At 41.0% G+C, this 15,071-nt stretch overlaps 1 protein-coding gene across 1 annotated transcript in view; it reads left to right on the top strand.

Moving 5' to 3' along the window:
• LOC123363329 (protein PTHB1-like) overlaps positions 1-13,785 on the top strand; it is a 53,566-nt gene extending 39,781 nt beyond the window's left edge. The window contains exon 7 of the mRNA XM_045004187.1: positions 13,184-13,785. Within this exon, the coding sequence (XP_044860122.1) occupies positions 13,184-13,372 (189 nt within the window). The 3' untranslated portion in view covers positions 13,373-13,785. The remainder of the gene's footprint in view (positions 1-13,183) is intronic.
• Positions 13,786-15,071: the final 1,286 nt, after the last annotated feature.

The following is a 15,071-nucleotide window of genomic DNA, read 5'->3' as shown; positions in this document are numbered from 1 at the left end:
GGTTATTTCAGAGCTTAAATATCTCTCCATCCCTATTAGATACACCTGACCATTTCCTATTTTCACTGAGAATTTCATGTGATGGAATGGCTATTGTTCCAGGGTACAGTCGTGACTTGCTCCCTAGCTTAGACTATATATGGGAAAGCACAGTTCTTTTTTTTTGCATGTGTGTTTCTCACTGAACTTGAGTCTCACGGCATACTCAAGCTGTGTTGGTGGCAAATTGTTTGAGAACCACATTCCTACCAAAATACTTCTATGGTTATGTGGGGAAAGGCAGTTTCTTTATATTATTTGCTGAATGCTATGTGATCTTGCATGGTATTTTTTCAGTAATGTAGTAAGTGTCCCCCCTCTTGTTGTAATACACATGCACTAGGTCAGTGTGTGTGTATGTGTGTCTCTCTCTCTCTCAATCTTGACTTTGAACTTCCTGACACATACATGATTTAAATGCAGTCTTTACTCGTGATAGGGTACCTATTCATATCCTGGAGAATTTTACTTGAGTAAGGACTGAGTGATTGGGCCTGTAGTGTTTTGCATGATTTCCTTTTTAAAAAAATCAAGTGCAAAAGCATTAAACAGATAAGGCATTATAGAGTTCTAATGGAAACTGTGTTTCCAGTCTTACCTATAACAACTCTACCTCAAAGGAACAATTTTTGTCTCTAGAGTTTAAATTGATACTCAGCATGGTGTAAAAGTTAAGTTACAAATAAACAAAAGCTAATCATACATAAGTACATTCTGGCAAGAATACATAAAAATCACTAAGCCTTATGAGGACAGTGCAGAATACACCAATGGTCAGATTTTGATACTCTTGTTGAGTATTGCCTTACTCCATTGAATAATCAATAGTCCCAGTGGTCTCAGTGAGACTATGCTGCAAACTATCTTAAGCACGGACAGCCAAATTCTCACCTGTTGTAAATCATTGTAGTTCTATTGACTTTACTGGAACAATGCCAATTTGAACCATCTGAGGATCTGTCCTAGAAATTGAGCAAATTTGTTAGTCAAAAAGGATGCCTGGAAAAATGTACATAAACCTGGATATTTGTCAAAAGTTAATTGAATATTGGTTTTCAGTTAAAGATGCCAGACTTTCGGAGTTGTCTGATTCAGCTTCAGACTCAACATGTTGTTTGACATCCTGATAATGGCTTCCATCCAAAACTAATTTTGTCTGATTGTATATCAAGTTTAGTCATGAAATGAGCAAGAATTGGCACTGGTATTTTAAATATTAAAATACTTGCTTAACAAGGTTTCAACAGTCTTGCTTGTTCACAAATCTCCTTGTTAGGTATGCTAACGGGGGAAAAAAGCTGTAATCTAACAAAGCTAGAACGAAAACTCCCTGCAGTTGTTCTTGTTAAACAAGCTGAGTTCAAAGAGATCCTAGCTTTGTATGTTCTGTCAAAAAAAAATTCAGATTAATTCAGATTAATTACGCATTCTGCTCAAATATCAAGAAACATAACAAACATTTAGTGCACTTCCTGTGGTGCCTCTAAAATTAACTTATTCATGTGGACTCAGAAAGGGCTATTTTTCCTGCATAGATCCAACTTTGAAAGCTCACTATATCGTAGCTTTCTCTTTCTGGAGACTTTTCTAGAAATCCATTTATTTTATATTCTAACATGAGATGAGTGCTGTTCAGGGGTGCGGAATTAATGAACTTGATTAGAGTTGTAAGCTAGATGATTGTTGCTTTATTGGTGTTTCCTTAAAAAGCCAATACTGTACATTGTTTTTCTTTAAAAGTGAAACACAGTGAAACTACCATGTCAGGCAGTAGATGTGATATATCTCTACTTTAGTAAGGCTTTAAATACTGTGTCATGTGACCCCCCCCTCATAAATCAACTAGAGAAATATAGCCTAGATCAATGGTTCCCAAACTTGTTCCGCCGCTTGTGCAGGGAAAGTCCCTGGCAGGCCGGGCCAGTTTGTTTACCTGCTATGTCTGCAGGTTCGGCCGATCGTGGCTCCCAGTGGCCGCAGTTCGCTGCTCCAGGCCAATGGGAGCTGCTGGAAGTGGCGCAGGCCAAGGGACATACTGGACGCCGCTTCCAGCAGTTCCCATTGGCCTGGAGCAGCGAACCGCGGCCACTGGGAGCCACGATTGGCCGAACCTGCAGACACAGCAGGTAAACAAACCGGCCCGGCCCTGCACAAGCGACGGAACAAGTTTGGGAACCACTGGCCTAGATGAAGCTATTATAAAGCGGGCACACAATTGGTTGGAAAAGTTTTCTTGGGGAATAGTTATCAATGATTCACAATCAAGCTGGAAGGGAATATCAAGTAGGGTGCTGCAGGGATTTGTCCAGTTCTGTTCAATACTTTCATAAATGATTTGGACAATGGTATAGAGAGTATGCTTATAAAGTTTGCAGATGATGCCAAACTGGGAGGGGTCGCAAGCTTTGGAGGACAGGGTTAGCATTCAAAATTATTTTGACAGATTGGAGAAATGGTCTGAAATAAATAATATTAAATTCAGTAAGGAAAAATTCAAAATACTAAATTTAGGAAGAAATAATCAAATAGAAATTGAGCAAATGCAACATGACTACATAGAAAAGGATCTGCGGGTTATAGTGGATCACAAACTAAATATGTCAACAGTGCAATAGTATTGCAAAAGAAAGAAAAAATTATTTTGGGATATATTAGCAGGAGTATTGAGAGCAAGACACAAGAAGAAATTTTTCCACTCAACTCAGCTCTGATAAGACTGCATCTGGGCACCAAACTTGGGAAAAGATGTGGACAAATTGAAGAAAGTCCAGAGGAGAACAACAAATGATTAAAGGTCTAGAAAACATGACCTATTAGGAAAGGTTGAAAAAGCTGGGTTTGTTTAGTCTGGAGGGGGATATAAGTCTTCAAGTATGTAAAAGGTTGTTATAAAGAGGAGGGTGATGCATAGTTGTCCTTAACCACTGAAGACAGGACAAAATGTAATGGGCTTAAATTGAAGGAAGGGAGATTTAAGTTAGACATTAGGAAAAACTTCCTAACTGTAAGGATAGTTAAAGCACTGGAATAAGTTAACTAGGGAAATTGTGGAATGTCCATCATTGGAGGTGTTTAAGAGAAGTTCAGAAAACCCCTGTCAGGCATAGTCTAGATAATACTTAGTCCTGCCTCAGTGCAGGGGACTGGACTAGATGACCTATCGAGGTCTCTTCCAGTCCTATGATTCTCTGTGAACATAAAATTGTACACATTACAATAGAACCTATGACTTGGCATGGTCACTTTGTGCCACACTGGCTGTAAACTGGCTCCAGGAGGATCATCGCATAGCAAGGGAGATCAGTCTAACAATGTAGAGCCAGCATTGAGGCTCCTAATTGCCTGACACCTGCTGCTGGCACAGGGATTATGCCTATTCCTTGTCTGCTGTTTTGAACCAATGGGGCTATTAGCAACAGGCATAAATTAGAATAGCTCTCAGGCTGCTCCAGTTTGTGCCTGGAACCGGTGCTGCACAAACAGCATATTATTCACTTGTCACGGTGCCTCAGTGGGTCACAGCTGAGAATGTCAACTTCAGGACAGATCACTGAGAAATGGGGTAGACTCATCCCACACTGGTGGTTATTCTATCATTAGATTATACCAAGCCAGTAACAAAAGTGAACTTTTGTCTTACCACAGTCTCTTTAAGCATTGCAGCCCTTGGCTCGCCACCCAGACACTAGACTCTGTGATGAGTGGTTACTGAAAACTGTTTTCATCAAATATAAAGTCCTTCTAATCCCAAGGGATCAGCCACTTAGCCAGGTCAATATATAACTCAGATCTTACCCAGTAATTATGCTGATGCCAGTCCTTTAGTAACTAAAAACTAATAGTTTAATAATAAAAGAAAAGAGAGTTAAAAATGGTTAATAGATCATATACTGTAGAACTTCAGAGTTATGAACACCAGATTTACGAACTGACCAGTCAGTCACACACCTCATTTGGAACCAGGGGTATGCAATCAGGCAGCAGCAGAGAAACCCCCTCTCCCCCAAAAAAGAAAATGCAGTATTGTGTTAAAAGTAAACTACTAAAAAACTAAAGGGAAAGTTAAAAAAAGAGACTTGACAATGTAAGGAAACTGTTTCTGTGCTTGTTTCATTTAAAGTAAGATGGTTAAAAGCAGCATTTTTCTTCTGCATAGTAAAATTTCACAGTTGTATTAAGTCAATATTCAGTTGTAAACTTTTGAAAGAACAACCATAACGTTTTGTTCAGAATTATGAACATTTCAGAGTTTTATGAACAACCTCCATTCCCAAAGTGTTTGTAACTCTGAGGTTCTACTGTACATACAAGTGATTTTTCAATGTTCATAGATCAGGATCATAGCAGTGATGGAATAAACTGCTATCTTACGACAGTTTCTCTGGAATTACCCAAACATATTGGGGGTCATCAGTCCTTGTCCAAAGGTTCCTGGTTAGAAATCCAATCCAGAGCAATGAGACAAAATGGAGATGTCTGAGGTATCTTTTTATAACCTTTACCATGTGCATGGAATTTTACTGTCTCAAACAAAGCTCACAGCCCAGGTGCCAGGAAAATTACTGGCCCCAAATAGAGTCCAGGATCACACGAGCATATCACATGTCCTTACATGGTTTACTGAACCACAGAGGATGGTCATTAGCTCCTTGAGTCTGAGGGGTCTGCAGGAAAAGCCATCTGGGCAGAACAAGTTTCTTCTATGGCTTATTGTGAGAGCTAAGTATCTTTGATGGGCCATCAATACGTAGCTGTCTGGCCTTAATGTAAAGTCTATCTGCGGGGTGTTACTCAGGAACACAACACATATATAAGATACCAGTACATACCAGTATTCCTAACTTCAGATACAAAGATGATACATGCATATAAACAGAATAATCTTACTTAGTAAATCATAACTTTTCCATTGATACCTTACATGACATATTTTATACAAGATTTGTTGCAATTGTATAAGAGCGGTAATATCAGTGGTATTATCAGTCATATGTAATCATATAGCGTCACACCACTGTACTGCCCTTGACCAGATTTGGCCCAAGCATGCATGATGAAGCTCAAGAAGCTCTAAAAAATGTTTGAACCACAACCTAGGAAATGCATCCTGGTACCCACTACTAATTGAAATAGTATCAGAGGGGTAGCCGTGTTAGTCTGGTTCTGTAGAAGCAGCAAAGAATCCTGTGGCACCTTATAGACTAACAGACGTTTTGCAGCATGAGCTTTCGTGGGTGAATACCCACTTCTTCGGATGCAAGCAGTGGAAATTTCCAGGGGAAGGTGTATATATAAGCAAGCAAGAAGCAAGCTAGAGGTAACGAGGTTAGATCAATCAGGGAGGATGAGGCCCTGTTCCAGCAGCTGAGGTGTGAAAACCAAGGGAGGAGAAACTGGTTCTGTAATTGGCAAGCCATTCACAGTCTTTGTTTAGTCCTGAGCTGATGGTGTTAAAGTTGCAGATGAACTGGAGCTCAGCAGTTTCTCTTTGAAGTCTGGTCCTAAAGTTTTTTTGCTGTAGGATGGCCACCTTAAAATCTGCTATTGTGTGGCCAGGGAGGTTGAAGTGTTCTCCTACAGGTTTTTGTATATTGCCATTCCTAATGTCTGATTTGTGTCCATTTATCCTTTTCCTTAGAGACTGTCCAGTTTGGCCGATGTACATAGCAGAGGGGCATTGCTGGCATATGATGGCATATATTACATTGGTGGACGTGCAGGTGAATGAACCGGTGATGGTGTGGCTGATCTGGTTAGGTCCTGTGATGGTGTTGCTGGTGTAGATATGTGGGCAGAGTTGGCATCGAGGTTTGTTGCATGGGTTGGTTCCTGAGCTAGAGTTACTATAGTGCGGTGTGCAGTTGCTGGTGAGAATATGCTTCAGGTTGGCAGGTTGTCTGTGGGCGAGGACTGGCCTGCCACCCAAGGCCTGTGAAAGTGTGGGATCATTGTCCAGGATGGGCTGTAGATCCCTGATGATGCGTTGGAGGGGTTTGAGCTGGGGACTGTATGTGATGGCCAGTGGAGTCCTGTTGGTTTCTTTCTTGGGTTTGTCTTGCAGTAGGAGGCTTCTGGGTACACATCTGGCTCTGTTGATCTGTTTCCTTATTTCCTCGTGTGGGTACTGTAGTCTTGAGAATGCTTGGTGGAGATTTTCTAGGTGTTGGTCTCTGTCTGCGGGGTTAGAGCAGATACGGTTGTACCTCAGTGCTTGGCTGTAGACAATGGATCTTGTGGTGTGCCCGGGATGGAAGCTGGAGGCATGAAGGTAGGCATAGCGGTCGGTAGGTTTTCGGTATAGGGTGGTGTTAATGTGACCACCACTTATTTGCACCGTGGTGTCTAGGAAGTGGACCTCCCGTGTAGATAGGTCCAGGCTGAGGTTGATGGAGGGGTGGAAGCTGTTGAAATCATGGTGGAATTTTTCCAGAGTCTCCTTCCCATGGGTCCAGATGATGAAGATGTCAACAATGTAGCGTAGGTAAAGAAGGGGCGTGAGTGGACGGGAGCTGAGGAAGCGTTGTTCCAGGTTGGCCATATAAATATTGGCATATTGTGGGGCCATGCGGGTGCCCATAGCGGTGCCACTGATCTGGAGATATATATTGTCATTAAATTTGAAATAGTTGTGTGTGAGGATAAAGGCACAGAGCTCAGCAACCAGTTGTGCTGTGGCATCATCAGGGATACTGTTCCTGACAGCTTGTATTCCATCAGTGTGTGGGATGTTTGTGTAGAGAGCCTCTACATCCATGGTGGCTAGGATGGTGTTTTCTGGAAGGTCACCAATGCATTGTAGTTTCCTCAGGAAATCAGTGGTGTCACGGAGATAGCTGGGAGTGCTGGTAACATAGGGTCTGAGTAGAGAGTCCACATATCCAGACAGTCCTTCAGTGAGAGTTCCAATGCCAGAGATGATGGGGCGTCCAGGATTTCCGGGTTTGTGGATCTGTACCCAAGATCCAACCTGCCAACCTGAAGCATATTCTCACCAGCAACTGCACACCACACCATAGTAACTCTAGCTCAGGAACCAACCCATGCAACAAACCTCGATGCCAACTCTGCCCACATATCTACACCAGCAACACCATCACAGGACCTAACCAGATCAGCCACACCATCACCATCACCTGCACGTCCACCAATGTAATATATGCCATCATATACCAGCAATGCCCCTCTGCTATGTACATCGGCCAAACTGGACAGTCTCTAAGGAAAAGGATAAATGGACACAAATCAGACATTAGGAATGGCAATATACAAAAACCTGTAGGAGAACACTTCAACCTCCCTGGCCACACAATAGCAGATTTTAAGGTGGCCATCCTACAGCAAAAAAACTTCAGGACCAGACTTCAAAGAGAAACTGCTGAGCTCCAGTTCATCTGCAAATTTAACACCATCAGCTCAGGACTAAACAAAGACTGTGAATGGCTTGCCAATTACAGAACCAGTTTCTCCTCCCTTGGTTTTCACACCTCAGATGCTGGAACAGGGCCTCATCCTCCCTGATTGATCTAACCTCGTTACCTCTAGCTTGCTTCTTGCTTGCTTATATATACACCTGCCCCTGGAAATTTCCACTGCTTGCATCCGAAGAAGTGGGTATTCACCCACGAAAGCTCATGCTACAAAATGTCTGTTAGTCTATAAGGTGCCACAGGATTCTTTGCTGCTTCTAATTGAAATAGTGCCTTCATCTGAGAAGCATGCCTACCAAACTCCTTGAAAAATACAGTAGTTCACCCAGTCCTCAAGAAATCCTCTTTCAGTCTTGAAGACCTCCCTGACTACCATCCTCAGCAAGTAATTGAGACACTTGTACTTCTCAGGGACACTATAAGTCACAGAATTCAGGACAAAGCATGTACAAACTGGGAATAAAGCATTCTTGGTCAAGGGGATCTGGCTATGGAATAAATTTCCAGAGGAAATTAGACCAATCCATAGCTTTTAGGATATGTTATAGAACTATCCTCTTCTAGAAGGCCTTTCCACTTACAACAGTGATACCCTGTTCTCCTCAAACCAGTGCAATAAATAAATAAATACATGTTACCCTCAAACAAATCAACCTTAAAAAATGAATAACCCTACCTCAGACAGAGTTTTTACCCTGAAAAGGAAGAAGTTCCAGAGATTCCATGAAATCCACTAGGATTTCATTATAGTTATTGGTTTTACATTCCAGGCACTAAACGACCACCATGATGGGGATAGACAGCAGCTTCCAGATTCTGGGAGTAGAAAGATGAGCGTTATGCCAAATTTGCACACACTCCCTTTCCTTGATTTATGCTCCATTTTCCACTGGGGCCTTATATGATCTAGGATGATAAATAACAGTGCGTAGGGGAAAGCAAAATTGTAAAAATAGCTTATTTGTTCCCTAGCTACATCATTATTTTTCTGTTTAATTTTCATGACACTTGATTTCAGAATGAGAGTTCCTATTACAGCTTAGGCATGTAAACTATCAATTCTCTGACAAATGACTGAGAATCAGATACAAGAATCAGAAACATTCAAGGAATTTTCCTTTTGCCTTTTATTACATTTTTTATTACGCTTACCAGGCTGATGTACTGGACTCAGACCTTGTGTCCCATGTGCTCTTGGCTTGCTGTGGCTGGGCAGAGTTTAGGCACTGTCTGTCTGGCTCTCTACATCTAGATACACACTCCGGGTATAGGCCTTCTTGGTAGTGGAGACCCCATGGTCCAATTTCCTAGGCTCTGAAACTGGTGTCAGCTCTCACAAGCCTCCCAGTACCTGTTGCCCACTCCCAGAGTTCCTCTAAAGCTATGGACCTTCTGGTTTACTGTTTCCCTCTCCTTGGACTATGTGACAGTGAAAGCAAGCAACACACAGTCTCCTCAAAGAAACTTCTAAACACATACATGCCCTTTACTCTTAGGCCTGGTCTACACTGGGATGGAGAAGGACGTGAGCTAAGTCGGTCTAAGTTACGCAACTTCAGCTACGAAAATAGGGTAGCTGAAATCGATGTACTTAGAGCTACTTACTGCGGTGTCTTTACTGTGGTAGGTCAACTGCTCCCACTCCCCCATCATCAACTCTGCCTACGCTTCTCGCTCCAATGGAGTACCTGAGTTGCTGGGAGAGTGCTCGGTGGTTGATTTATTGTGTCTTCGCTAGACGCAATAAATCGACCCCTGCTGGATCGATCGCTCTGGAGGTAAGTGTAGACGTGCCCCTAGAAGCACAAGAGATATACAGGTCCATGGAAAACAACAAAACCTGCACACAAATACCTGCTCACTTTCCTCACCATACCAAGAGCCCTTTGGGATTTGGTCAGTGGGTTTTCAGGGGGTTCAGGATTCTCAGCTCCTGATCAACCTTGTTTTCTTCTGGTCCTGTTTCTGCTGCCCTTTCTAAGATTGCTGGGAAGAGAGACACCCTTTTAGAAGGAACCAGTTCAACTAAGTCAGCTTGTAACCAAGCAGTGGATCACCTGTCAAGCAACTTGAAGTCACTGAGGAGAGTAACCTGACAGGGTGGGACTGGAACCATTGCTTGGTTACAAGCTGACTTAGTTGAACTGGCTCTTCAGTGTTGGGACAGTTAGCTCATTGTCTTACGGAGGGTGCTTGCATTTGAATGGGAGGCCCTCTATATTAATGGCCCAGGAGGTTTCAGTACAAGATGGAGGGTAAAAGGCAAAAGTGTAGGCACAGCTCAGTCTTTCAATAAAATGGTGCTCACAAAACAAAATGGAGTTTGTAGTTTGATACATATTGACATACACTAATCTGTCTCACCTTTGTTTTGGTCACCATTTCTAACTCAGTTTCTAAATCTTTTTTCTCAAAAATCCCTTTCTCAGCATCATACATCCAGAGATTACAGCCAGTAATTTACTTCTATGAAAACTGATGCTATCTCAACTCCATAATCAGCTGACACAAAAGATGTTACAGGTGTGAATCAGGAGCTTCTGTCTCCTTAATGATCTTTCCTCTCACCTTGCTTGCTTCACTATCCATTGATTTTTGACAGGAAGATCCTTATATGCCTATAACTAAATCATAGTCTCTTAGAAGGGCAGTGAATGGTGGTGCTGGATGATGTCAGATAAGTATGTGTCACCTACAGTATTTTAAACAGATGTAGTTAATCTGTCTGTTTACCAAAAAAACCCTTTAAACAGTTATTATTATCCAACTTCTGAAGTGCTTTAAAATAGTCATTACTGGAAGAGTATAGAATAAAATAAGCTTCAATGATGAATATGCTGTGATTATTTTTTAGACCTGCAATATATAGGACACTGAAGAAAAGTTATGGGGTGGTTAGAAAAGTCATTACATTTATTCATTAAAATAAATTTAGAATGTCATCAAGGGTCCATAATTCTTTGCCCAAGCCACTTAACTCCTTTACTTGTCTATTAATTGACTGATAAAGACCTCAGAACCAGTCATCGATGATAGAGTATTCTCTCTAGAGTCATATTTTTGACACACATCGCCTCAGAAACATGCCATTGTGGGAATGATTCATAGTTTGATTAGTAAGGACTTTTACCTCAAAGCAAAAGCATTAGAGTTCACCATGCAAAACTCAAAAGGCTATATATCACACCCATTGGTGTAATAGTCATTTTCCCCTGATACTGTCAGTGAGATCTACACCCAACACATAAATCTTTGGTTTAACTAAATATGCAGTTTTTTTGAGGAGTTATATATAACTTCTCCTGTTTTATTGCTTTTCCTGCTAGCTATAGTATTTTAATAGCCACTAAAGTGGCTTAGTGGGTATTAAAAATAATTAAAGTACTATGTTTTACTGTATTCAGAATAGGATTATATTTCTATTTGCATAGGATCTATTTAGCTTTAAGTGTGTTCTCATTCGGATGTTATCAGAGTTCCCCCCCCCCCATCTCTTTGCTTCAAGAGATAGTCCAAAGGCATCCAAAAGATGCTGGTCACTCTTGAGAAGCATATATTAAGGTGGCTGGCACAAGAATTCTGTATTTTATGTCAGTAGCAATTACTTGCTCCAGTGACAGACAAAAACCTTCATACAACATTATTCAGCTTGCAATACACTATCTTCAACTGATGAACAATACTGGAGCAAGCAAGTTATTTTGTTATGGGGAACAGGAGAGATGTCCAACTACTGAAAAGCAAGGTATTCTGTGTGAAATGTGCCTGTGTTTTGATGGCACAAAATGTTAGAGCATCAAGGCCCTGGTGACAATTGCTTTGCATTGCATTGTTAACCCTGTGTGGTTTGAAGCACTGTTGAACCAATGCGTAGATGTGCTGAGGCATAACATAATGGTAACCACTTTTAAGGTCAAATCCTGTTCCGCAGCCTTAGCCCAAGTAGATAGACTGATCAATAGGAATCACTGTAGAGATTGGGAGAGCAAAAGCCTGTCTACATTTGATGGAGTGAAAGAGGAACTAGTCTGCAGCTCCTACAACAGTCGTTCCCAGGAATGGAGAGTCAGAGTCAGTGTCAAGAGATAATTTCTTGATGAAGAGTCATTTATGTATCATATAGAGTGCCAAGTTTAGGACAATTCTGAAGTTTAAATTATTGACAGGAAACATTCAATGCTCCTTTTATTGTGTCAAAATCAGAGGAAAAAGCTGTTACTCCCAGCATGGAAAGGCAGAAAGTTTTGGTATTCCATACCAACTGCACAGTCTCAGCTCTTATATATTAATTATTCTAGCAATTCACTGCACAGAGTAACAAAGGGATGTAAGTTTGCAGTAGCTTCAGCCTTCAGGAATTTGACAAGCAATATCCAGGTGGCAACTTCTTACTTCAAGTCAAGTGTTTGTAAGTATCACTAGGCATACATATATCCTCATACCTTATTCACATAAGGACTCGGATGACTGTTTATCTGAGACATAACTGACTTGGAAGAACCAGTCTCAAGAACACCTGGTGCACTTTCACTTAACCAGACATACAGGCCATGACATTTCCATCAGCAAATATGATAGCTCATCTTACTTCCTATTTCAGGAAGTCAAAAGATGGAGTTGAGCTGTGTACAATTAATCTTTTTTAGTGACTACCTTTTTAAGGAAGCCAATCTAAATAACAGACTAACTAGATTGGTGTTATCCATAAGTAATCTTTGAATTGGGAAGTGGGGATGAAAGAACTCTGTCATCTCCAAACAAAATATTACGGTGTTCTGTGCTCAAAGTCCAGGAAGTACCGTAACTGCAATGGATTTTTTCTTTCTTTAAAACAAGAGACTTTTGCACATGATTTCCTTCATTTAATCTCTGTGATGTAGGGACGTCAGTGTTATCCAACCTCCACAGTCCCTTGCTTGATAGGCAAATTTGAATGATCACTACAAATGAAATGATTTTGTCAGTCGCTCCAGGTTACAATCTTACTACATCTGATCACCATACACTAGAACATTGTCTGTATTCTAAACCTGGCTCTTTATCTCTGCTGGAATGGACTTAGTGAGATGATGTTTACAAGGACTAGATGCTCCAAATCCTCCGAAATGCTTGGAAGGGATAGACTGAAACTGTACATCTTCAAATGGAAAATGTCTGTAACCTGGCAGAATTTAATCTCCATGTATCCTTCCCTGTGTTGCTTGAAGCAGCTTCTATACCTGTCTAATGACGGTATACGCTCTCCAACTGTACTTTCACAATCCTTTTTTTCTTTTTTACTGAATTAGTGCGGATATGCTATGTTTATCATAGTCAATTAATGAAATATAAATGATCAATTAATGAATCATCTTTTGGATCCACTGTATTTTTGTGCCTTTTGTGGTGTTTTAGACGTTATCCCTGGCAGAAGACACTGTATCTTGTAGAATGAGTGACTTTTTGCCTCTTGTGACTGATGTGTTTTCACTAAGTGGTGCAGTGGAGTCCTTCTAAATCCTTCTAGAGCCAGTTTCAAAATTCCATGTTAATCTGTCAGTTACTCATCTAACATTTTTTTCCTCCTCGTTCTAGTGAGTGCTTCTTGATTACATCAGTGATTAAAGGTCTCTGGGCTTCTGTCTAAAGTCTTACCAGTGTCTTCCAGTTTACATATTTCAAGATCAACACTGCTCAGCCTTGTCCAATAAATGTCTGTCTTTGTATTGCTTTTCTAGGTTATTAACAAGACTCGTCCTTCAAAGATCAGTTATGATTTATTCTATGATGATAACAGCCTCAGGAGTTTTATTATCAAATACCTCAAGGAATTCTTGACATCTGTTTTCAATAAGTTAGTAATAATTCTAAATGGTGGCCCAGTGGAAGAATTATATTTCAATGACAATTTGATCTGTATATTGTAGTAGAGAACTTTGAGGAAGATTTTTAACATATAAGCGGGATTCTGACTCTTCCAGTCAAGATTCACGTATGTCAGTTTTACTTGCAACCTCTTGAGAGATGGCTGTGTTTAATCTGTAGTTCAGGGACTCTCAGTTATGTCACCATGAAAGTTTCATTGTCTCCTTGTCTGTTAGTAACCTGGAACAGGGCTAAATTAATTGTATTTCTCTTGTTAATTTTCAGGAAGTGTTAAGTTTTATCATTTATTCATTTAGCTTTGCAGTATATGCTGACATTTAAAATCTTCATTGCTTAGTGTTTCTTTAGACAATTATTCATGCAGTATTATGTATGAATCATTATGCATTAAGTGTTTTCCCATTCTCTTAAATGATTTCTTCATTCCATTGGTTCATTGTTTCCCCACCCTTTTTTCTGTGACTCATGTGTTTTAATATATCCAGCATCACAAAAAATGAATGAACTTATACCAAAGAAGTTAACTGCAGCAGTATTTGATATAGAAAGACAAATTTTACTCAGTTACACAAGAGTAATTCTGGAGTGACTACAAAGGAGTTACTTTAGATTTATGGCAATGTAAATGAGAAAATAAAGTGGTCCGGAGAATGTATATCAATATAATCAGAATGCCAGCTCAATTAATTTCCCCTAAACTTTTTGGGAGAACTCCTATTGAAAGAGCCTTTTGGGTGTTTTGGCCTGAAATGGTAATAGCTCTCTTTATGCTTGTATTCAGGATTTTGTTTGTGTATTTTATGTACTCATTCTAGTAATTGTCACAATACTAGTTCTATCATCATAGCAACTAAGTGCTTCAGCTGCAAAAATTGTTTACATAAGTTACCAATGCTACCTCAAGAGGGATGGATGCACAAATTGAAACTGCAACTTCCGTAACTCTGACTAGCAAGTAGTGATAGGTCTTTCTGATACAAAATGCAAAACAGCCCAACAGAACCAGAACAAAGCAAGCAAACAGAATAACACATACAATAATGAAAAAATAAATCAAACTAAAAAGCAGACCAAAACATTCAATCAAATGTTGACCAAAATAAAGGGGCATTTGCTCATTTCCTGAAGCTCACTAAACCTGGATGCGGAAGAAAGGAAATTTCAAAGGCAGAGATGCTTCATTGAGCAACAGTCTACAAGTGTCCTAGCCACCATTAACTGCTTTGACAAGCTATAAGATTGGAGATGGTCTCTCAGGTAACTGGATTCCATAGCACTAAGGGCTTTAAATTTTAAATAATATCAACTTGTCCCTGCTGCTCCTAGGTGGAGGAACGGCTATGGGAGCTCCATGCGCTGCCCCCTCCCCGAACGCTGGCTCTGCAGCTCTCATTGGCCAAGAACCGTAGCCAATGGGAGCTGCAGGGGTGGTGCCTGTGGGTGCAGGCTGCGCACGGAGCCACCTGTCCGCGCCTCTACCTAGGAGCGTCAGGGACATGTCGCTTCTTGTGGGGAGCCACACAAGGTGAGTGCTGCCCAGATCCCACGCCCCAACCTTTTGCCCCAAGCCCCCTTCCACACCCCAATTCCCTCCCCGAGCCTGCACCCCCTCTCGCGTCCCGACCCCCAGTCCTGAGCCCCCTCCCGGACCCAAACTGCCTCCCTCCATTGGTAAGTATAACTCCTAGTTAATTGGAATTTTTGACTAACAAGCACCTGCCATTCCCCCAACATGCTGGG

This window comes from Mauremys mutica, chromosome 2 (assembly GCF_020497125.1).
Source record: "Mauremys mutica isolate MM-2020 ecotype Southern chromosome 2, ASM2049712v1, whole genome shotgun sequence".
NCBI lineage: Eukaryota > Metazoa > Chordata > Testudines > Geoemydidae > Mauremys > Mauremys mutica.
Note: the sequence above shows the minus strand (reverse complement) of the source record. Positions and strands in the feature narration are given on the sequence as shown.